Source organism: Anser anser (genome assembly GCF_964211835.1).
Source record: "Anser anser genome assembly, chromosome: 7".
Lineage (NCBI taxonomy): Eukaryota > Metazoa > Chordata > Aves > Anseriformes > Anatidae > Anser > Anser anser.
In genome coordinates, this window is record NC_139727.1 from 30227530 (window position 1) to 30253397 (window position 25868).

At 38.8% G+C, this 25868-nt stretch overlaps 1 protein-coding gene across 7 annotated transcripts in view; it reads right to left on the bottom strand.

Annotated features, from left to right (window-relative positions):
- The window catches only part of LOC310902604 (VPS10 domain-containing receptor SorCS1-like), a 292328-nt gene that overhangs the window by 186152 nt on the left and 80308 nt on the right, over positions 1-25868 (bottom strand). For all 7 annotated transcript variants that reach the window (XM_083844425.1, XM_083844426.1, XM_083844427.1 and 4 more), the window contains one exon: positions 14471-14538. In XM_083844425.1, coding sequence (XP_083700551.1) covers positions 14471-14538 — 68 coding nt within the window. The remainder of the gene's footprint in view (positions 1-14470; positions 14539-25868) is intronic.

Sequence of the window (25868 nt, forward strand, 5' to 3'; positions counted from 1 at the left end):
TATGTGCCAGACTGAGCTATGGTCTTTTTTCTTGTTATCCAAACTAATAGAAATGCTTCCATCAAGAGTAGTTCTTTAAAGCTTTTAATAGAGGTGCCAGTGCTTTAGGAAGGGGGTGGGATTCCTGCATAACAGCAAGTAAGCAGCATGAGAGTTGGTATCGTTCCATGTGTAACATTGCCTGGAGCCACTGAGAGTAATACTACTAATAGCTACATGAGTCCCCTTTTCCTCAGCTTTCTTCACCACTGAAAAGAGATTTTGCAGCCAGTGGAAGCCGACATCTTATGAACTTGCCTTGCAGAAGCTGTGGCTGCCTTTCAGATATTCTCAGAACACCTTGCTAGAATTCTAACTCCCTCTGCTTTTGCCTTTCTGACCAAGATTTCCTACAGGTGCTTCTGGGGCGATATTTCTTATGCAAAGTCAAATTTATCAAACCAGGAAGGAGGAGGTAGATTCAATTCTCTCTACATCACATTAAACCAAAAAATGGCAGGGCGAGGGCATCACTAGGTACATTCAGAAATTTAAGCTAATTAACTAGCCAACAAGGATGCTATTCACAAGTTCAGGTACACAAATTAAATAGGAGTCACTGCTGTTTTGAGACGTGTCCCAAGCAGCTGGGGCTTCAGAGACAAGGTCATTTCTACGTCTCTGAAAAGAAAAATATTTCTGGGTTGGTAGGAACAATGCGGCCAGCCTAGAAACAAAACAGAGATGAAGATATTCAGGACCACCACCACTTTACTCCTCCACAGTAAAACATTTCCTTGTAAGCAGCATGTTATAAAATCTATACAGTGCAAGTTTACTGAAGAACCAATTTTTTTCTTTACTAGTTAATGGAACTTTCCAAAGCCACCCCTTTTAAATTTCTTCATTCCTTAAACAGCTAATGCAATGCTTAAAGAGCATATCAGTAAAACTCAAAGACACTCTGCTCTCCATATGGAGCCCCTTGCCCTAAAGGCTACAAACAAGTGCTCTTTTTTTTGTCATTTATTTTATTTTTTTAAAACTTCTATAGGGCACTTTATCCAACATGGCAAGTGGCAAGTTCATTTTATAAGATAAAATACAGTTGAGGGAATTGGCTTTCATCACACAGCAGGACTTCACATAAATAAAGAGGTGTAGGGAAAATAAACTGGATGGCTAAAAGGCACAGAAAACTTCTCACTTCTCAAGCATTAATTCAGCTCTCACTGCAGCTGACAGGCCAACAACCACTTGGTGCTTTTCAGCTGTCCACTATTTTGATGTTAAAAGTTTGTATTGGTTCAAACAATGGAATATTTACAGAGAAGGAAGAACAACCCCCACATAAAAAATAATAATAATAAAAAGTATCACAAAGGATTATTAAACACCTCTACTAGACCACTGTTGTTTTATAAAGTCCTGAAGCCAGGAATCACTAGCAGGTGGAATCAGGAAAATATCACATGCTTGCCTTATCATATCCTTTCTTCTCTATCTGCTGCAAGCTCACACTGGAGGTGAGATATTGGTTCACAGGGATCTTGAATTTCATTCAAAATAGTCCTTCGTAAAAAGAAATGGACCTCCCCTATTCAATGATCAATTCTTACTGACACAACAGGATTATTTATAAACAAAAAAGGCTAGACTGATAGCTGCCATGACAGAAGTAAATAGCTTCAAATCTTCTCACAGCTATGTGACACCTGGATTTTGGAACTGTCTTGGAAGAAAGTTGCATCACGTGGCTCCTTTCTCATAGGACTGGAATCTATTTGATGAATAATTCTAGGTTTTCATTTTTTTCTATATCAAACATTCCCCCCCCCCCCTTTTTTTTTCTTCCCCAGAGCAAACAAATCAAGAAACATTTTGGATCAGTTAAAAAACTATTCTTATTCAAAATAAAGAAATTTTGGACTGTGCATGTACACACGCAAATCAGTCATGGCAAGTTGACATCCCCCCCTGCCCCACCCCCTCCTCAAATACTCTCAAACAACTTAATTCAGAGGCACTAGTAACCAGGCTAAAGACTAGGTCAGATGTCACAGGATCATGAACGTGCCATGATAACTTCTCTAGCAGACACTCATGTCTCAGTGGAGTTCAGCTTTCTTTGCAGAGGTCAGTTGAACTCAGCACAGCTGATGCATCATCTGTGGTGAAGATACTCCCAGTGAGGGACCAGCATCCTAACCAGCATTCCAGGAGTTACAGCACATCACAGATAATCCATGCATAAAAAGCTAGGCTATATCTTTTTACAAGTTTTTTTTTTTTTTTAAAGCAATTTCAACAGAAATTCTGCAAATTGAGAAACTTTGTTTACTCCGAGATCCTGCTCCATCTTCTTTCTAAAGAAATTGACTCAGCAGGTTTCTTCTGAAACAATAAGGAGCATCTGAATGTAAGAGAAGCCAACTGCCAAATGCAATGGCTTTTTAATGATGTTAATAGAGGAGCTGGTCAATGAAATTATACTTATTACAAGACTGACCATTATTTTCTAATGGGACATAGATTGAATAGATTTTATAGCTGCACTTATTGTGTTTTCAACCACCTTTTCTGTTTACTTTGCATTTCAATAATGCTAAAAAGCTAAACAGTAACAGCAGCTATCAAAATAATATCAATAGGAAGAGAAGCCTAATGATAAGGGTGATGTTAATTTTATATCAACAGCCAAAAGTCACTTCTGGAGCAGGTCAACAGCTAGTGGAGAGTGGTGCGTGACTCAAGTCAGTACACTAATACCAGTTTCTACTGGCAGAAGAGCTGACACCACATGCATATTTTTAAGCTTAGCCATGTCGTCTTCACTTCAAAAACTAGGTTTTTCCCTCCTCTATGATGTGTCATATTGTACTTGGCCTGTGCAATCTTTTGCCCGCCTTATTCCACTAGTCATCATATATTTTCCTTTGTTTCAGTTACAAAGGCACCATTCGTGTAAATATACACCAAACAAATATACAGCAAATGGTTTACCTGAAATTTCAAGCATTTTCTATACGCATCACTTAAGGAGCATACATTTAATGCTGTAAATTCCCAGGATATTCACTGAGACCACATAGCTTTGATACAGTTTAAGTTTAGGAACTTCAGATCTGTTGTATTATTTTATGTCTACTCTTTAATTCAAATCAACATTTCACCAAGTTAACCTTGTGCTGAATCAAATAATTTGGAACGGAAAAATGTATAAAAATTAATATTAATAACATTTATATATAATAATAAATGTATATATATATAATTAATAATATACAATTACTTTGGGACAATGGAAATGAGCAAATTTAGGTATGACATGCAACTACACCACAATAACACTTCCAATGTGTAAATTCACCTACAGAGTTCTGTGCTACCACAACAATATCAGGGTGGGCAACACACGTCAGAGCAGAAGTCCATTTAGCACAGTACCTCATCTGCGATGGTTAACAGATACCTGTGTAAGAGCTCAGGAAGTACGAATCCTTATTCCCCTTAAATACTCTCGAAGTCTCCAAGAGATAACAGATGGGATTCTGTGACTTCCTGAGCCAAAGATGGCATCCTAGGAAGCCATGTTTAGATCGTTTCCGGTGCACAGAAACACCCTAAACAGCATGACACACTTCTGCACCTCCATTTCTCTTTCAACTCTGTCCAGCAATCTCATACTGAGCAGAAAGTTTTGCTGAAAATTGTATGTTGCCACAAAGGTTGTTGTGCCAAATCAGTATCATGCAATAAATATTGTTTTCTAGTATTAATTTATCTATGAATTCAAATTCTGTTTCCTTAGTTTGTATATCCAATGACCAAAACGGTCTGTTTCAGCCTCTTCTCAATGGGACATGATTAGTTCCCTACTCCATCTCCTACAGATCATCTGTAGGGTGTGGGATGTGCTACACTGTGCTGTATGTAGTATTATTAAGTAAAACCTTCAACCCTTACCCTACTACTCTGCTTTGTTGGACTAAAATACATTTCTTCAAGTCAGCCCAGCTTACTAAGCAATCCATTTGATCACTGTGACTTTCTCAGGTCTTGGTAATTCACTACACTGCCTGTCTTAAAACTAACAGATTTATTAAAAGTCTAATGGCAAAAGTGTCTGATACCACTGTACCTAGAACTAACCTCACAGAACATTATTAGAAATATCTCGCCAGGAGAGGATTCCTTGCAACTGACTTTAGACACGTGAATTTTCTGATTCTTGATTATGCCTAACCAAATATTTCTCCATCTGATTGCCACAAACCCATCCAGTAACAGAACAAATCTCCCAAGCCCAGGCAGTATCCTGTTCTCTGAACCATGCAGCTCTCTTGTATCACAGTAAGTTCATTCATACTCCTACCCACTCAGACCACAAACTGGGCTGATTAACTCACAAAGAAATACTAAATAAGAAGTTGAATCCCTGTTCTGAATCCAGGGCCCTTCTTCCCCAATGAAATAAATTACTGTGTTGAGGAAGAAAAGTCAGGAGATTGAAAATAACTCATCTAAGTCTCTTCTAACACTGCATTTGGCTTCCAAATTCTGTTGTGCATCATCTTAATAAAGCACTTAGGGAAATAAATCAAAGGCTATTAAAACACTTGTGACATCACACTTGCTTCAAGTAACATCCACATCTTGAATTTACAGTACATATGTGCTGAGTAGGTAGTGGACATTAAAGAAAAGTAGAAAAAAAAATGTATTGGCTTCTTCCTCCTTTGGCTTCTTTAAGGGACATAAAGCACTGGGACTGTAATGTGCCTTTTTATTTTTTATTTTTTCAAAAGAGTTAGCATTGTGAAAGCTGTTAACACACAATCAGAGATTACAAAGAATAAGACCATTTACCTTTGAAAAGGGAACACTTAGAAGGGAAATTTACTGAGGTCTTTAAGTTTCTTTCTTACTACCTTCACCGTGACTAGCCTCTAAATTTTATGCTGCCTCATAACAAGAGAGAACATCGTCACTCGAGCGTTGGCAGGGAAGCAAAGAGAAATGATATTTTCACAATGCCTGTAGTCAGCTGACGCTGCTCACAGCAAAAGGAGGTCAGTCTTACAAGCCACAGATGTGCTCACTGGAAAGGGCCAATAATGTGTGTTAATAGCCTATAATATGTATTTTTAAATAGTGGCTTATGTTAATATGGCAAGTCATCACAACTCATGCTTAAGGGCATAAGCTGATTTCTGTAGCAGGGCAAGAAAAAACATTTTCCCAAAGGTAGTAGGTTTCACATTGAGAGTTCAACACTGATAATAGCTGGCATTTATTGGGCACTGCTGAAGGCAGGCTAGGAAAAATAGCAGACCACCTCCTGAAGACTCTAGCAAGGAAAATTCATTGTGAGGAAGAACTCCATACACACACAAAAAAAAGTGTTGCTTCCACTTACATAATGCTACCACAGAGTGACAAAAAAAAAAAAGTTGTGATTTTTCCTCCCTCACCTCCCAGAAGCCGCAAGAAGAGCAAACACAGAAACACAATTAGAAAGATGATAAAGAAGAAATGATTTTAAGTGTGGTTCACAAAGTCTTTATTTTGTTGCTGCTTTTAATGTTTCTCCTATTTAGTAGCTCTTTCCAGCAATACTACAGAGTCTATACTCATAAAATCTCTTCTGTTGATGTTCAGAAAGAGAACTTATGTTCAGAAAGAGAGACTATTTAAAATGAATGGTTTTAAATCTCATTTCTTCTTACTCTTTTGCAAGGATTAGCCTGTGTTAGGGCAGAATCCAAGCAAAAGATGTCATAATTTGACATCTCAGCCTCCAGTAGGAACCCAGATGCCCAGATCATGGAGGAATCCACCTCATTCTGATCCTCCTTCCATCCCACCCTGGTTTGCCTTCCCACTCAAAACATCACTTTAAGAAAAAAAATAAAAAATGTAATCAAGCTTTAAAAATATATTTGGGCTTTCCTGTCTGTATAGGAGATGAAGTCCTTTAATTTTTCCTTCACCATGTGAAAACCAGGAAGTTGGACTTTCTCCCACCACCACCACTAACAACAAAAGGCTGTGACTGTGAACAGTTGCCGGATTCTAGGAGCTCAGGCTTGAAGGAAGAACAGAAGGAAACAAATGGGAACACACATACAGATGTGGACACAAAAATACAGAAGTAAAAGCAAATTAGTAGAATTAACCACATTGTACAAGAATTTTGCCTCGAGGGAAGATCTGATATCAAAGTCTCTCTCTTTCCTTATAAAAGTCATTTAATACACAATATGACCTCTTTGAGTTTCTTCTTTTCAATTTAGTCTCTCATAGATTCGAAGTGAAGCACACAGTAAAATGCATGCTAGGAATATCCATGCCACTCCTTTATGAAACAAACTTATTTGGGGGCAGCAGGGAAATAAGGAGTGACAGAAAAGGGTTTTTACCTTCTGTTGGTAAAGCACTGTATCAGCTTAGAGTGCATGACAATTAACTTTGATAATCAAAAAGGCACATTTTCACCCATCATTTTAATGAATCTCACCGGTGAAATTACTCTCTAATGTAGCAGGAAGAGGCTGTCAGCTAGGAAAAAAAAAAAAAAAGTTCTTGAATCCCCATACACTTTCTCCAATCCTTTGTAAGGGGAATTCTAGCAGTGGAATACCTCCTTGCTCACTGGGAATCAAGCTTCTTCTAGCTGTCCCTGTCAGACATGCACAAACCTTCTCAGCACAACACAGAAGCCATCAAGGGTACGAGGTTTGCCTGCTCCATGGAACCTGCCTGCTCCTGCCAGGATAGCTGAATGACAAGAGGCAAAATGAACCTTCCTCACCCTAATCGCTCTAGCTCCCTGCAAAGCACAGTATTTACTTTCTCTTTGCTATCAATATTGAAGATACAAGTTGATTAGTTGTGGGCTTTATTCCTCCTGTACTGTGTTGTCCATTTCTTATCTGGTAGATTAGAGAAATCAGAAGAAAAGGTCACTTCCAAGCAAGCTATTGTGTTTTTGTGTAAAGAGTACTCAGTTTATACTACACAATAAGTATTTGGTGTCAATTTAAATATTCATGTTTACAGCACATCATGTACAGTTGTCTCATTATATCCTTCAAGAGACACCAAGAGACACATCTGGCTCCTTCTGTAGTAATAATAAACTTTGAATGTTTCCCTGTGCAATTCCCAATGCACAGATACAGAAATATGGTACCTGGATCTGAAGACCTCAGAACTCAAGCTAGTATAAACTGGAGTAGCTTTGATTTACTCAAGCTCAGACTCGAATACATTTTTTGCAACTAGATGAGTATATAACCCTCTGAAAAGATGAGTACATCTTTACACATCCTTGTAAAAGGAAGAGTATGTGCAGTGAGGAAAAAAATAAGAACGTTAAGAGTGTTTTGCTTTCTGTTTATGAACTGGTAACTACAGCATTGTTTCTTCTTGCATATCAAATCTAGCTTGTTTGCATTTATTACACAGCCAGAACAAATGGATACAACCCGTAATTCAGTTTACCTTTTTTTTTTTTTTTTTTTTTTAAGTCTCATTTACACAAACAGATACAGTCTGGGAAACACAGATGTAAAAGTTCATTTTCTAACCTACAGAAGAATGACAAACTGCACTTAAACATTATATGTCTATAAAGCAGCATGAACATTGTGCACCTGTTATTTACAGTATATTGATAATATATGTCAGCATTATTATTCATAACGTTGATTTACATGCTTTTTCGTGCAGAAAATGGATTGATGTTCTTTTTGATTTACTTAATAGCACTCCTACATTTCACAACTGGCTGCAACAGGGAACACATTTTTAATATTCTTAATAAATTTGCATTGTTATTAGTGCTGAATGTTTTTAATCAATACAGACCAGGCAATGAAGAGCATATCACTAAATCCTCAGCCAAATCTGATCCTTCAAAATATCAGAGTATGACTCCTCAAACTGTCAAGGCACAACTTATTTGCCATTGATTAAATAAAGATAGAAGTTAGATCATAAAATGCAAGAGCTATCCTGGCCCTCATGCTTCAGGGAAGGTAAGAATATGGCAAAATCCAATAAGATTTTAACATCCTACTAACTTAGGATCAATTAAAGCATCTGCTGTGGGCTGTTTCTTAAATAAGTCTTTCTGGTTGGTTTTTTTTGTTTGTTTGTTTCTCCCTCTCTCCAATCTTATTGGAACTCTTTTTGACAACAGACAAGACACCCCAGAAAACTATGACAACCAACTGGAATAGCTGACCGTGATAGAAATTTTTATTGTAAGTCACCAGAATAAAATAAGCATTCATGTGAAAAACTGATAGCTAGGGGTCCTGATGGTTGAACAGTCCCATCAACCAAGAAAAAGGTTGCACTCGGCTCCACATTCAGTTAGTACATGAAATCCATGTTCTAAGCCTGCTTCCAGCAGAAACAGATGTGATCAAACTATAAAAAATACTTCTTCCTACAAAAATAGCTGAGCATGTAGATATGTTCCTTTCCCTACAGATGCTCTCCAGCATCTATACACAGAGCATCCAGCGGTTCACATGTTTCCAGGAACAAAAATGAAAATAAAATAAAAAGACATGAGGAAGTGCTATTGTTACAATTTCACTAAATACCTGTGGGAGATAATACAGCAGCATTTATCAAGCTCTGATATTCAGTTAAGGAAAGTGACTCAGTCACACTGAGCAACTGAAGCATCATATTTATAGATAAAAGCATTTCAAATAGTCCTTTTTGCATTCCCCTTTCCCACAGAACTGCTGGTTAAAATGTACTTAATGACTTCCCCTCCCCCCCTTTGTCAGTTCCTCTCTCATGTGGATTTGCTTCTTCTATCTACTCCATCTAAAAGACCCTAATCTGCTGTTGCAGAGCACACTGTGTCACTAAACCACAGCTTATGACCTTACTAATGCAGCTCAGCAGGTAGAAAAATGTGCGTGGAGAACAGCCCATCTGCAAAACAGAAGTAAGGAACCAGCATACAACGTGCAGCAGGACGATACAGCAACAGACATTTACTGGAAATTCCCCTCAAAGGAAGAAAATACTGCCAAACTTTGGAGTCTCCTGTTGTAAGGACTTTCTAGTAAAGAGGAAGAAAATCTTCACAAACATGTCAACAGTACTGAAGATGACATGGATGGCCATAGCTCTGGTCTGGAAAGAGGGTATTCTTACACACATAGCAAGGAGCCAGAAAATTTCATGCAGAAACAAAAATACATGAGGCTTCAAAGCACCTATATTATTTAGAAATACTTTTATGATGTAAACGTACAGTCAAAACAAGGAGAATTTTCAATCAAGATTCAAGATAAAGTTGTTAGGCATCATTTGGCTGATAATGCAAGGTTGTATCCAGAAAGGCTCGTCAGTCTTTATCTACCTCTCTCCCTAAAACTCCCATCCCTATAGCAGCTGTAAGAGGAAATAACTCATTTCTGTTACTCCATTGCTCCTTTTAATGATCTGACATACTAACACAAACCTATTTCCATCAACAAGCGTTTTCACCATATCACTTCCCTGCATGATGATGACTGCAAGATTACTCATCATACAGACAATACTCATGGTACTTAGACTTCAAGTCTACCTTTGCCCAGTATCTTGTCTTCTGAAGTGGCTAATAGCAGAAGAGAACAGGAACACAATTAGGACATAGCAGTAATTCTTTAAAAGCATATTGCTTACAGTTCCTTGAGCAAGAGATGTCATCTTACACTCAACTCCCAGTAAATTTGTTATTTTATTAAGTAATACTATGGAAGAAATGAAAGCTACTCTTATACCTAGAAGTGGAGATGCTCTAAGGATTTTTTATTTCTTTTTATTATTATTATTTTTAATCTTGTAAATACCCAATTTCTCTTCTTGAAGGGACAGAGTTGCAGGATAACGTGTGTTCGTGGCGTCAGAAGTTGGGGATTAGTGAACTGATAGATCAGCTAAAAGACTGTGGCTCAAGGGTAAAAAAGAAGGCCATGACAAATCTAGAAAGAGAGCCCTAGAGTTCTGAGACATTTTATCTAACATTTATCACCATGTGATCTTCAAAACATTGAAGACACTAGTTAGCTAAATCCATCCAAAATTCACTTCTCTCAAAAAAGTAACTTTTATTATCCCCTACCTTACATATAGGAAGTTAAAACTAGATCTATGTGATGCATGAGTCTTTTCCAGAGTTCTTGAGATTCCTTTACAGCATACATACAGAAGCTTCCTTACTGCAGAAACCAAGAGCTGTGGAGTACAGGCTGGAAGCTACCAACAGGCCTGAACTGGGAGCTGAGAGTTCAAGTACAGCATCCAAGTATAGAAGCATCATCAGTAACTACCAGTATTAACAGAGCATCAGATATCTGTTTAGACATAAATGTTCTCAAGCCAAGCAAACCCTACATCTTCCTACTTAGTGGCTGAAAAACAAAGTTTAATTTCTGCTACATTTACAGGAAATTCTATGAAATTAGTAATTTCTAACCAAATACAGATCTATAAGAAAAGAAAGAGGTGAATGGCAACATTCATTTTTTGTCAGCCTCTCAAGGTCCTGTGGGAAGGAGTCCTGTACATCTCTCCAGAGTATCATATTTATACAAACAGAAGAAAAAAGGATTAGTCCTCCCCTACCGCTGTCTGCAGCTCATGGATACCATAGTGACTATTCTGACATTTTTATTTACAGGAAACATAAGCTTATCTTATTCCAGTGATAAAAAACATCTTCTCCTAACTCTCACTGCTTAATCCTCTTTGCAATCTGAGAGATACCCAAGATAGGAAGAGAAATAAACCCAGTACACTCAGTTAATTGCTCAGTGACAGATAATCTTTTCTCCTCCCTGTTTTCTTTCTCTTCTATAGAAAACTAAATAAATAAATAAATAAAACCACCTCAACTAAAACAGTGGAAAAAGTATGCCAAGATGATAACATAATTAAAGTCAGGCCCAGCCTGATACAAAATTTAATTTACCATATACAGAATCAGCAGTTCACTTGACATCTAAAGCTTGGTGAGCTTCTGAACCTTAGTACTTTAGAAGATGGTATAGAATCTATTTCTTTCCTTTTACTGTATTTTGTCCCTTTGTGTCTGTCATCAGTAGTGTCTTAATTCATCGGTCGTTTCAGAAGGGCAATCTCCATCCATTAGTACTGCAGCCAGCTGTAGTTAAACTGGCTGAAAAATTACAAAGAGATGTCATCCTAGTAGGTAGCAGTGTGTTTATAAAGAAGACAGATTCATATCTTGTAGGCAATGGCATAGTTGTGTTATAGATGGTTACAGTCCCATCAGTCACAAAACTGCTTAAATCACCCAACTATACCTTCCACTGACAGATGTGCTTATAACCAGCTATAGCACAAATGACTCGTGTCTGTGACATGATTCTAAATCGCCCCTCATCATTCATCAACCTTTTGAGAATGCACTCTGCACAGGAGGCAACAGTGGTATTTCTTTGTTATGTTCTCAAGGCAGAGATTCCTCTTTAGTTGTGGGTACCTGCAGAATTACCTGTCTTTTTCCTCTATCCTTCAGAAACAGAATTCTTGACATCAGAAATCAAACTAGACATGAGATCATGATTTCTTCCATTCCCTAGCATCAAACCTAGAGGTAAGAAATAAATTGAAGTGCAAGATATGTTTCTTCCCTTCACTCAATTCCATTTTTGTATCTTTTTGAAACAAGCAAGGAGATGTAAATTAACATGTCACTTAAGTAGCCAGGAGGTGCGACAGCTAATAACCTCCTTGTCAGGTACATTAAATAATAAGATATGTCCGTTTTGTCATTTCCTTCCATCACAGAAAGAACAGAGAAGCTGTCAGGGATCTTGAGAGGGATATTTATTAGAGAACCAAACACATGCCTGCATGGTGAGCAGGGATCTAACATCAGAGACAGACTCAGGATAGAGCACAGTATAACCACCTGGGACTGAATTAAGGCAACAGGAACAAGGTAAGAGAATGAAGTGCACTGGTGACAGAGAGGTCATGAACACCAAAGAGCCAATCAAGAATAATAGAGGAGCACTGCAAAGATACATATGTTCATTTTAGCTGTCCTGGTTCTCCTCTAATATCTCCTAGTCAAAAACATTATCCCTGGGATTCTGGATGGTTGGCCAAGCAGCTGTAACCAAGTCCTGACAAGTGACATGTGCCAAGTGAAACTAGAGCTGATGGGTTCAAAACAAGCCAAGTGGTTTCTCAAATCTATGGTACTCTTTGCCCCAAGATGTCAAGGGTATTAATGTTAAAACACTCTAGAAGATACTAAGTAAGTTAGTTTATATCTAGTAAAGTTTTACATTTGTGAATATTTTTTCTTGAAACCACTGAGAAAGGAAACATTTTGTAATGAGTGAAAACCCCTGACATACTAAAAGCAAAAAATTTTTCAGACTCAGACAGACCTTAAACTGAAGGGTAAGGAAGGACCCTAAACATCAACCCTAAGAATGAAGGCTGGGAGAATATTACAAGGCAGCGTCAGATATGAAGCTCCTGTTCATATAGTCTCTCCTAGACTACTTTTTGGCAATAGGATACTGGATTAGAGGAAATAATATAGCTTTTCTGATGTTACGTCACATTCTAACATTAGGACAGTCTGAAGTATAGACAAGTACACAACACTCACTAGATCTAGGCCTGGTATACCACCAAAGTCCCAGATTCTGGTACAACCTTCCAGTGATATTCACAGTCTCTTCTCTTTTAATAAGGGTAAAAGTCAGACTCCACAGAAACCAGTTCTGGAATTGGCGACAGCATAAACTCATCAGCACAATTGTGCCCAAGTTCATACACCTCAATAAGAGGTGTTTTCTCCTCTCCGATGTGGCTACACTATATTTAGTCCTAAATTAGTATCTCAACTCAATCCTGTATTGCATCACAAGTAGTTCTTCAGCACTGTCAGCAACAGGGAAGGTTTCTCCACATGGTGAAACACCATGCCTTTCTCAATGACTAATAGAACAGATGGAGATTTTTCAGGGAGAAACAAGTGAGGTTAGTAAGAGGGAAAAAAAAAAAAAAAACAGATTTTGCATTTATGAATATTATTTCTTGAAACCATTGTGGAATCAATCTAAACCAAAGTCCCTTTAGAAAAATTCTGCAAAAGCAACAGTCCTGAGAGATCCTGAGTTGAGCTCCTCAATGTGCATATCATAAAAAGAAAAGGGTAGTAGAGACAATAAGACCATTTCTGATCTCAAGCCCTAGCAGTGATGTATACGAAATGGAAAGATTAAACTATCCCTACGGTAAGATGAGAAACTATTTATCCAACCCCACAAAATGCTAAAAATTTTGTGTGTTCCTATTGCTAGAATGAAAATTCATGAAGTTTTGATATTTCTTTAGTCCGGGGGTGGTCCCCCCCCCCCTCTTTTTTTTTTAGTTTAATCCTTTTAAAATTTATTTAGGGCAGAGAGAAATAATACACTTTTCTTCTACAGGCTAGTGTGGTAGAGCACTACCCTGAGTTTTCAATACACCCCAAGACACAGCCCACCTGTGTCATTCTCTTAAACCCCTACTCAGTTCCTTGGACAGAAAGGTTATTTTTTCTAGTTCTGACACAGAATTCTTCCCGGGAGCTGAAAATCCTTTCCTAAACAAGTTTATCAAAACAAGCTCAATCTCACATGAAGTTTTAGTTTTATAATAACTGTAGTTTTCTTGTATCAATACAATAGTCTGTCTACCTCCATCAAACCTGCAAACAAAGCCCTAGTCTGCCCACCAAAGCTTTGTAGATGGAAGGATGAGAAAAACTCCCCTTTCATCCATTACAGCTCCTGATGCTACCACTAAAGACATATGAAGTAAACACCCCTTAGATCCATTTTTTGAGATATAGTTAAAAAACAAATAAAAAACAAAGTACTACCTGCTCTCCTTGAATCCAAATGTGCATGATATGCTTTTGAAATCAGAAGTAACAAGGCATTCCCTATAAATTACTACAGCAGATATCACCACATGAGTGGAAATCCATTATCTGGTACTAAAACTACGAGTTCTGAACAAACAGACCTGGAATACTCATTTGAGCCAATTTTAAATGCAAATATTCTCCCAGTCTTAGCAGCACTGACTTTTCATAACTATCATTTGGGCAGTAGACAGCCATGAGATTCTTCATTATAAACAAGGACCTGAGGCTGTTGAGTTCTAAAAATAAACCGGTTGGTTGATTTGATTCTGAATAAGACAGAAAAGGGGAAATCAAATGACAGCAGGTTCATGAAGTGTTACCTAGCTGAAACAAAACAATCAAGACTTCAGCCTCTTCATCCTTGAGTACGAAAGAGCAGAAATGAGAGAGATGGGTAAGCTACAAACCTTCCAGCATATTTTTGAAATATCCAATTAAATTCAATAAAAGAATCATATCAGGATGCTCCTATTTAAGTTAGATGGTAATTATTAGCTCAAATTATCTTCATACCTCCAAAGAGAGCTTTCTGTGATGCTTCCCAGGTTGTAGTCATACAGCTTTGTCAGAATTAGAATCACCTGAAGGCAAAAGAAGAAATCATGGTTAGTCTCGAACAATTACAATCTTATAGAACTGAAATGACCCCAGGGAGGACTTAGGATTCCTTTAATGGGTGCTTAACATAATTGAATGAATTCTTAAAAGTATTTGCCTAAACTGACATGGGAAGTATTTGCAGGCGTCTGTCTTGAGCTAGTCAGACCTTTTCCTGCATAACTGCTCTCCATTTGCCAACAGGTTCTTCCCTTAACTCTAGAAGGAAGAATGCATGGGAAGAAGCTAACATGCTAGACATACTGTTTTAGGATACCAGATGAGATCTGCTTTGTGGTAGGTTACTTTCTACTCTGTTTCACAAGCACTGAAATTGCTGATCTTTTTCACAGCTGCAGTGCATAGATAACCCACTAGCCTGTGTTCAGCCAAATTTTCCATTTGTGGCAGATGATTAAAGAAGAAAAAAAAAAAAAAAACCTGGCAAATGATCACCCACTGTGGCCTGGGAGACTTAGACTGGATATCAGCAAAGAATATCCATGAAGAAAATTTTTCAACACTGGGACAGGCTACCCAGAACACGTGCAGAGCCCTGCAATGTAGGAGGTTCTCAAGACCTGACTAGATAAAATCAGGGTTGACCTTATCTATAGCTGGTGATAACTCTGTTTTGAGCAAGAGGTTGAACTAGGGACCTCCAAATGTCTCCAGTAACCAACATTTCTATGACTTCAGTGAGAAGTTTTAGACTCAGCCAGAATGGAAATGTTTCTACATTTAGTTTTAATGGTTCTTTTAATAAACAGCTCTTCCCTCCTGTCAAAACAGACGCTTCTAGAATAAAATTATCTTGCCATGGGAGGAGGGAAAATTTATCAAAAAGAATTTCCAGCAAAATATTTCAGCCTGCTCTTTTATTAATGTTCAAAAATAATAATAACTGACTTTCAAGATGATAAGCTCATTTAACAAGACCTACATTTGGGACAAACTATGAGACCATTATTATTGCTACTAATTTATTTTGTATTTCTCCCTACCAGATCACCATACATCTCCTCCTCCCTATCCCATTAAGACTCCAGTAAACTGAAGAGGCACAACACTTCTCGTCTGACAAAAACCCTGATCTATATACCTCTACATTATCATCTCCAGCCTCGGTTCCTAAGAAATGAGGTTTACAGATACGCACCCCTCTATTCCCTTGATAACTTTCACTTTTTCATCAGCGAGTTTCTAACAAATTTGGCAGAAAAGCCAAGGACCGGAGGAAATTCAGTCCCTATAAGCTCTGTGGAAGCTAGCACTGGTATGGCAGAGGAATATCCAAGTCACTGCTTGCACTGAGAGAAAGGAACAGAACAGGCCATTACCATTTCCAAAGGTAAAAGCCATCCTGCCTCCTACATGCAAATAGCCCTGAACCAGCCACAGCAGCAACAGAATCTTTTCCGATATGCTCAGCATATAAGGACCAGAAAAAGTGTGGTAATATTGGAGCTGAGGACATAAGTAGGCATATAGCTATCAAAAATGGAAAGCACAGGGAACAGGTTATATGCATTTAAGAGACAGATTTATTCATTTCTACAGCACAACTTAAATTAAATTCTTCGTAGCACAAACAGGGTCTGTCCAAAACATTTGTGATCTGAATGAGCACAAATCACATGCAGCTGATGGGAAAAACAGGAGAAGCACTTGAAAAAACAGCAGTTGACCAGAACCAACCATCTTCTATAACATCCTCTGGAAGAAAAGAAGCCTCCCTTCCTACATGTTCACTCCCATTTTAATCTCCTGCCTCCCGTCTTCCTTTACATCCATTTACTGCTTTACATCCAAAATAAGAGCCTCATCCTGCTGTCCACTAGAGACTGGCTGGAAACTCTAGCTGTTAAAGTGTAAACCCCACCAGGCAGAAGACAAGCGCAGGGACCCCAGTTTTTTAGCTTGGTGACATCGCCCAAATGTTTCCAGCAATAAATGGAGACTGTGGAAGAGCATCCCCATGGAGGTACCTGATGCCCAAGGCTTCCCCACACCAAAGTTAGGAGTGGTAGTCCCCGCCGCACTCTGGGGAAACCTCATAGCCCTCAGGAGCCGCCAGCCTGCTCTGCCCCCTACCAAGGCACAGATGAGGCCTGCCCAGGGCAGCACAGAGGGCAGCCCTGCAGCTCCCAGAGCTGAGTCCACGGGCCTGCCCCAGGGCTCTCTGCAACTCCAGGTGCAGCTCAGTCCTGAGATCTTGCGTGACTTCTGGTCTGTCTGTTTCCAGGCCTGATTTCCTCAGTCTCTCTCACATGGCTCCCCACCAGCCCTGCCCCACTACATCAAGCTGCCCCCAGGCCCCTCCAGGTGTCCTGACCACCAACCCTAGATCCCAGCATGACACTCCAGCGACAGCCACCCCGCAGCAAACTGGGAAATGATCCATGGTCATGTCCCCCTGAAACAGCCTCATGGTAACTCCTGCCCTAGCCAGGGACCCCAAGGACAACTGCTATGACAGAGAGCAGTTCGTATCAATTGTTATCACATGCACACACACCGCTCCCTGATGCCTGCTGACCCCCAAGGGCACCCTGACACAGAACCCCCCCCCCCCCCCCATCCCGAAAACACACTGACCTCAGTGCCATCTAGCCTCCCTCCAACCAGCAGGGTACCTCTTTGAAGAGGTGGCCAACGTGCACGTTGTTAGCCCCCAGATAGCAGAGCAGCAGTGGGCACATATGCTTTGCAAACCAATTAAGGCTTTGTAAAGTGCTAAAATTTCAATCTCCTCTTTCCTAGGAATGTTAATTGGTGACAGACAGGCAGCTGTGTGTCTGGGTCCAGACTATGTCACTGCTACCCCTCACCCCTTTGAACATGTCTTTAAATCCCCTACTTTGCAAGTGAATGAAACTTAAGGGGGTAAAAGGGCAACAGAAGAGGAAGGAGGTATGAGCACGTGAGAGTATGTAAAGCCTTTCTAAATAACTGCTCTTCTGATGAAAGATAGCAGTAAAATCAATAACAAGGCTCAGCACCAGCCTGTGTAGAGACCTTCCATATGATGTGGGAGCTGCACATACTTTCAGCTTCCAGCCTCCCTTGATCTGCAAAGCAGCTGGACAGTTGCAGGAAAGCTGCTTATATCTTTTTCCAAGCCTTGTTATCTTTTCTTGGCACCCTCCTCCTCTGCTTGCCAGAGGAACTAGAGACATAAATGACTAATAAATATTCCCCTAACGAATATTTTGACATCTGGTAGTTTTAGAGGTAGGCCAGAAAATAGCAGGCATAGAAACTAGGAAGAGTAAAGAAGAAACGTAGTAGGATTTTCCCACATTCTTTGCCTTGAGCTGACATAGGGAAAGTCATAGAAAGATCTCATGAAACCCACTTCCCACATCTGTGAAACCTAGGAATTAAAGGCAGACCTAAGTTTGTGGATTACTAAAATTAGCAATGTGCAACTGCTAGAATTAAACAAAATTATTTTTTCACGAGCTCCTCATATTTTGACTTCTCTCTCCCCATCCCAAATTTGAGGAGAGATCATAAATCCAGGGAAGGGGTGGCACCACTGTCCCTGGGGCTGTTCAAGGAAAGGTTGGACGTGGCACTTAGGGACAAGGTTTATTGGGTGATAGTGATAGTAGGGTGATGGTTGGACCAAATGATCTTGAAGGTCTCTTCCAACCTTAACGATTCTATGATTCCACATTTCTACAAAAGAAAACTCCATTGAGAACTTCAATTTCCTCATTTAAAACAGAAATTGTAATTGACACCCCAGAAAGAATGACCTGACAAAAATAAACAAAACTGCCAATGAGATATTTTTTTTTTCACCTCCAGAGACCTGAAATGTCTTGGTTTTGAACTTTGAACTAATGTGGAGAAAGTTGTGTTTATTTTTTTGGTATATCTATCAATTCTTCTACGATCAGAGGTATTCCAGGACCCATTAAGATATGCATGTTTGTTGCAGCCTAGACCTCTAAAATCTAAAGTAACATTGTTACGTCCAGGCTTCTGAGTAAAATTATGATAAAATCTCTAACATTCAGCATTTCAGTGCTACTGTTTGTATTTGACAACACATTGTAGCATATACATGAACTGGTTTGTTGGGTAATAGCTTAGATATCTGCACATGGTGTAGATACTTATTGCTAGAACATATAAAGGCTTCCCTGTAGGAAAACTTCCCATTTTCCTGGGCTTGGATCAGCTCCTGACCCATCTTTAAGGCAATCCTTATTTTCAGCAGTCTCCTTGTGTCATTTACTCTGGTTCAAACACTAGTAATAGATCTGCTCAAAGATATGCGTACAAAACAAACAAGTCATTGGACAGAAAATTAGTTATTTCTGCCTTGAGTTCAGTATTCTCTTTTCCCCTTCATAATGTTATTTGAATAACCTAATTCAAGGCCATGATTTTGGTTATGTTTACTCTTTCAGAAAATGTATTTCTCCTTTGCTGTTCTCATTTCTTTGTTATTTAGCCTGCAAAGGTTACCTCATGTTTAAGATCATTTCTTTCTTTCCCTTCTTCGCCCCCCTCCCCCTCCTCCGTGGCTGTCACTATGTAGTGCTGAGAAACCTAATGAACAGAGACATGCATATTATGTTGTTCTAAATGTCAGAATACAGCTGTGAAGGAACACAGTAATGAAATGAAAAATACTGTCTCGCCTTTTTTTATTTTCTCCTTTTTTTTCTTCCCCCGGGACTGTATTTTTCCCCCTTCTTTACTGCTTACCAATCAATACAACCCAACAAGCGCAAGAAGAAAACAACAAGCAAATTAGAGACAAAAAAAGTTGAAAATCCAGTCATGCCAGTTTTCATCTGAATACAGATGGTTCTTCCTATTCCAGAGAAATGCAAGACCTCTGTTCTGCAGTAGGAACAGCATTTGAAGTAGGTTTTTCTGCCATAACAGGTATGGAAGTGGAGAGCACAAAATGATGAAGACTTTTCTAATAGTCAAGAGCAGAATACCTTGGCTCTATTGCATGCCCAGTGAGCACACTAACCATGGTATAGCCCTAAAAGTGCTTGCTTGTTTGAATTACTTATACAAAGTGGAAAAGCCCCAGAAGAAAAAAGGACAGAAGGATTGGTGAGTTAGCACACTCACCTGGGAAACAACAGACTGAGAGAAGAGGTATTTAAACCTGTTTCACCCATCTCCCAGAGGAAACCAGCTCCCAGTAGCTACTCTAGGAAAGACAGGTTGTTCATACTTTGCAAACCATGTTGTTTTACTTTAAGTGAAAAGAGCATTTTCAGTTTAAGAACTCCTGACCCGTGATTGCCTTTTAAGACTTGGGTTGTAGAGACCTACCTATAGGTTTAAGATGAAAATCAGTGGCTGGACCAAAAATACTGCTCTTTGAAGCGTCCAGTTCAGGCCAAAGAAAGATCTCTGCAACTTTGGGAGAAGCCGTAGGGTAAACATAGCTTCATTTTTCCTAAACTTAGCTTATATTCAACTGGTCCACACCATCTCACCCCACCCTTCCTTCTACTACCAACCCACTTTTAGTACCAGGTTAATACTTTGTCTTGACCTTGTTTTCATCTTCTACACCAATGAATCTAGAAAGGCTAGATGGTACTGCACAGGGTACTGACCAAAGTTCATCCTTTACTTCAGTGCTAGTTCCAAATGTAATGCAAGGATTACCTTTAACCTGACTTTTCTCCCTAGGCAAAAAATGCTTAGTCTCATTAAAAATAGTGCTGAACTAGCTAGACAGCATGGTGTTGAGAGAAAGTCTGCACACAGGTGATCAGGTTCATAGCACAACAGGAAGGAAGCAACAGATGCTGTCTGTGGCCATGTAACTAAGTCATGGATCTATGTTTTGCACTATTCGCTATTGCAAATTTAGTCCTAGGAACACTATGTGAACATGATGTTAAAACATGGCTGTACTTATTTAAGCTAGACTAAACACGGATGCACATCAGAAAAATCACTGTGCTTAATGTCTAACCATCATTATTAAAGACCCACCGTGCAAAATGATCTGTCTAGTATTCCAACTCATTCTCTTTTACACCAACAATGCTCTCATCTTGGATACATTTTATCAGCTGTATTCTCATCACCACCCCCAGGTCTTCTCTGCAAATGCTTTCCACTTGACACAGCACAACAGGGTACTAAATTCAAACAAACAACTTTTACAGCTCCACAGTGATAGAGATTTTTCAAACAGAAGAATGCAATCAAATTTTTAAAGTTGTTCACTATAACTTCCTGGGGTCTGATTTTTACAATGCTACCTCTAGATCGACCTGAAACTCTGCCAGAAGGATTGGTCCTATAGAATTTAAGTGCTGATTTCAAAAATCACAACAGGCCATGGCTTATGGAGGCAAAAACAGCACCTCTCCATTAATGCTTCAGACATCTATGCTCTATATGTATATTTGCATCTGTTTCAGTTGAGAGTGTAGCTGTCCCAGGTTAAGTCACAGAACTGAAAAACATTTAGTCCAACAATTGCCCATTTTTCTGACTGGTACACCACCAGCTCTCAGCATTATTTGTGTACATACTGTTCCTTTCTTGAGTCTTTATTGGAGTCATTTGAAAACAATATATTTGACAAGTGATTTTTAATATGTGACTGCTAAACACCTACAACAGATTCCTGAATCAGTTTGAGAAGCTCTGATTTCTGCTATAGTCCCGCTTCTTCTACAACTTGTAAATGAAGTGATCAGATATATTTTTGATCATGAGCTTTCAGGCTGCTGTTCTGTCTTCTTGACCAGCAGCACCACAGCTGAGTGGTTGTGTTGTTTTTCGTGTGTATGTGTTTTTTTTCGTCTTCTTCAAGCAACAGCCTTAGGATTATCAATTTCCAGCATGGAATAACTGCAGGTGGTCTTCATGAACATTAATTCTGTGCTAGGACTAATAACCTGATAGAGACTATGTTTTGCCCATAATGTATACCAGAGATATTGTGCCCTCCTTAGCTCTGCCTTCTGCTTCTAGTTTCAGTCATATGCAAGCTACACGCTCTAACCCATAGCTTGATCTTTGCTGTTTTCTCATATTGTAACACCTCCCAGTCTCGTCAGTCTTAACCTTCTCTGGCACTCTTCACCCATGCAAGGGGCATGTAACATGTCCAGAGTTTCTGGGACACAAAATAGTGCTGGTGCACAGTTTGCTTGCTCTATTTGTCTGGACTGTAAATGTTAAATATTTTGGTATAGGAACTATCCCACACAGCAGAAGCAAGCCTCGATATTTTTTAATGAGATACTGTAATACATATAACTGTGTAAAAATGACAGTGCTGTAGCTACCCTTAACAAGACTCTCCTGATGAAGTAACACAATGACTTAATGGGGAAAATTAAAAAACTGTCTTGATTGTGGCTGGATAAGTATGCCTCAATGTGCAGTGATCCATGAAACCCTTATTAAATTCTAGAGATCCTTTCCATCACCTACTTAGCAGGAACATAAGTCAATAAGAAAGAAGCACTAAATTAAGTTTTCACAAGCTTGTTGGTCTGCTATATTTGAGCAGAAAGTTAAAGGACTTGAAGCTTTCTTCTGCATTATCTGTTAATAACTCATATTTTTCAGGCTAGGCTGCAGTGTACGAAGCATTTAATGCAAGACTGCAAATAATTTAACACCTATTTTTTTCCTTCTTCCTCTCTACCTCCCCAGTACAACATAGAACTTTACAGCTTGGAAAAAGAAGGAAGCCACCAAAACACAAGAATATTCTCAATGAGCTGTTTGGTGTGGCAGCTGTGTGAGGAATTTTTTCAAAGAAATTCACAAGAAAGTCTGAATAATTCATGAATAAGAACTTTACAGGCTGCTCATGAATAAAGAGAAATTCTAGAGAACTCATTATTTGGGGCAAATTATCAGTACAAGTCTTGTTCTTCATATTATTACTATTAAGCAATTTTATTTTTTTTTTTTTTTTTTTTTTTTTTTACCTGTTAGCAAGTATCAGGGACTGTAAAAACTAGGCCAGTTCCAAGAACTATGGAGATCTGAATACTTGGTGATTTGCTTTTCACATGGACTGCAGATCTGCAGGCAAAGGAAGATAGGAAAAGCATGACAACAGAAAAGGACAACCACGTGATTATGCACCTAGACTACCGACTCCTGATTTCACCACATTCTTTGTTATAAAGAATCTGTAAAGAAAAAAAAATTAAGGGACAAAAAAACACTCTGATGTTGCCCACAACCATATCTGTCACAGGAGGTGATAGCAGAGGTTTAGAGAGAAAACATTAAAATTGGCCTTGCAGAGGATGATGCTTCACCTTGTTAACTTTCAGCAGCCAGCAGATTACATTCTTCCTAACTCAAAAGCCATGGTGGCTATTGTGCGTAATAATAAAAGGATCAGGTAAAGCCAGCAAGGATGATCAAAGATGTGGAATGGCTTTATTTTATTTATTATTTTTTTTAGTGAGAATTTTCTCAAACTGAATCTGAGAAGGAGACAATGAAGGAGATATGAAAGATAGCTGTAAAGTCATGAATGTCTTGAACTGTTTTCTTTTTTCTTCAGTTCACAAGACCTAGGACAGCAAAAAGAACTAGAGGGTTCAGAATACTAAATGTAAATGAGTTCACATTTTATGTTGTTGAGTCTTCACGTTTTATGTTGTGGATACTTCCTACTAGATCAGGTTGCCCAGGGCCCCATCCATCCTGGCCTTGAATACCTCCAGCTGCTCCATCCACAGCTTCTCTGGGCAGCCTGTTCCACTGCCTCACCATCCTTCAAGTAAAGAATTTCCTCCTACCATCTAATCTAAATCTCCCCTCTTTTAGTTTAAAACCATTCCCCTTGTTGTATCACGTTGTTATTCATATTTTCCTTTATAACTCAATCAGTAGAGCAAGATATATGGCAGTTTCTATCATACTCATCTTACAGGGGTCTCTGTCACGCTGACAGCTTTTAGAGGAGACTATGATACATGTTATAATAAAGAGAAGTAAAATGAGGTATCTTTTCCACAAATCTTTTAAAGACAGTCATGGTCTTCATGGTTGTCATTTGGATGAAGTTATAATGGTCTAAAAGAAATTTTAAAAAATAAAAATATTTTCAATAATAATTTAAAAGAATAAATAAAAATAATTTTAAATTGAAAAATAATATTTTTTAAAATATTAAAAATATGCTGAATAACTGATGCTGGTAAAGGAGATTTAATTCCCCACTTTGAGTCTTTGCCCCAACATTGAAATACATTTTGACAAATTCCCCTTTCATTCAATAAGATTTTTTCTTGAAAATATATCTGATCATCTCCACATGTGATTAATAAACCAAAAAAAGAAATGCATTAACGAAAAGGAGCTAAAAATTGAGGGAATAAACTGCTGTAGGAGCAAAAGCAGAGATATTCAGGTTCCCAGTAAATGTAGTAATAGATTTTCTTCCAGTGTCAGAAGGAGACAAAGAAGAGGGAAAGGAGGACAAAAACAAGGGAAAGAAGCTGCCTGTCATCTTGAAATGTTTTAATACAAAGGAAAATAGTTAAGAAAGACACAAGGTTTCATTTCAGAAAACAAAAGTCTGTATGAAGAGAATCGATTACACACTAATTGCATTGATGTTTAAAAACCTTTAGCAGGAGTGCTCTGTGCATGTTTCAAGAGAGAAATGCAGTCTTCTGTTTATTCATTTTACTGAATACCCACATAGACCTTTGGGGAATTATTTCTGAATTAAGAACAGAGCACTGTGAAGCCCTAAACCACTTGGAAGGAAATTTCTTCTCTTGCACCTTATTATATTCACTGTCAATCATCAGCTCTTGCTTAAATATGCAGTTCCTGCCAGTGATTTAGAGTGGACATCCAGCAATGGTGAAAGGGTCAATTGGATAAAAGCACTAAGCTGTTCTGTGCCTGGCTTGCTCTTGAGCTTGCTATTGAAAGACTCAGAGCCATTCAGGACGCTCTGGGCTTTGCCAAGGGACAAAGATTTTAAGTGCTGAGAAGCCATTTCTGAAGAACACATTTGGAAAGCCTGCATCTACAAATGAAAGCTTACCTCTCAGGAGTTTCTTAAAGACTTGAACTTACGTGCAAACTAGTGCTTCAGCATAGCCACAGGCAGTTAAAAGAGAACAGCATACAGCACTCAGAAACAGAGGAAATGTGTGAGAAGAGACTTTATGAAAACATACCACATACCACCATTGGGATCCTACTTTCCCAGCTTTATTTATGGTTGTGTCTTCCTGGTTAAGACAGAAGTTTCTGAAGGATTCAGAAATACCTATAAACTCCAAACACACACAGTATTTCCCAAACCACTAATCCAAGCCTCCACTTGAACATAAATTCACCTAACTCTTTCTTCAGACAGAATGAAATGGAAAGATATCAAAGAAGGTAACAAAGTAGAGGAAGGCTACTAAAGGTCTTTCCCTGGGAAAGAAACTGTGTCCTGGTAGAAGACTGGGGGTGGAGATACAAGAAAAAAAGAGTAGGATTAATGTGGTATACACAATACCCAGATTGCTTGTTTAGGAGCTCACTACATCATATAAAAGTGAAACATTAGTATGCAATGAATAATTTATTTAATGTTACTGTTGTTTAAACAAATCCCTTTCATGAAAGCAATGTGTATTCAAGCAATAAATCACTGTTTAGCACTCTGTCACAAGCAAAAGATACTACTTGACAGAATTATTGAATGATGTTGTATAGCCACAAGGCAACTACACAGAGATAAGGATGATGCTCTTGAATAGACTGCTTCCCTCTTACCCCAGGGAAGAAAGTGAATCTTTAAAGTAAAACTTTCATCCTGGGGCAACAGGGGTAGTGAAACTTATGACCATAAGTGCATTTCATCTTTAGGTCCCAAAAGTGCCCTGAAAACATTAATTGATCACTCCTAACAACAGTTCTGTCATGTAAGTTGGTTTTATTATACTTATCAAGCATGCAGTGCTTAAGAGTTATGGAAGGCAGGAAGGGAATACTTAGTTTGATGAACTTCTGGCTCTTCATTCTTGATATCATTCTACCCTGTCCTCTACTGCACAGGGAGATGGACTTAATAACGTTCTGATCTGCTCTAACTTTAAATCGCAGCTTCCACCTTGCCTAGCTCCAACAGGGCAGGAGTCAAACCCAAGGTTTCTATTCCACACACACACACACACACACTCCCTGCCCCATAATCCTAGTTTCTCCATCAACACAGTTGGGAATGTATACTGCTTCTACCGATCTTCAGTCAGTGATGAATAGTATACTAATAGACAAATAATGTTTCCCAGAAACTGAGAAAACAAAAAGCTTCGTGCAA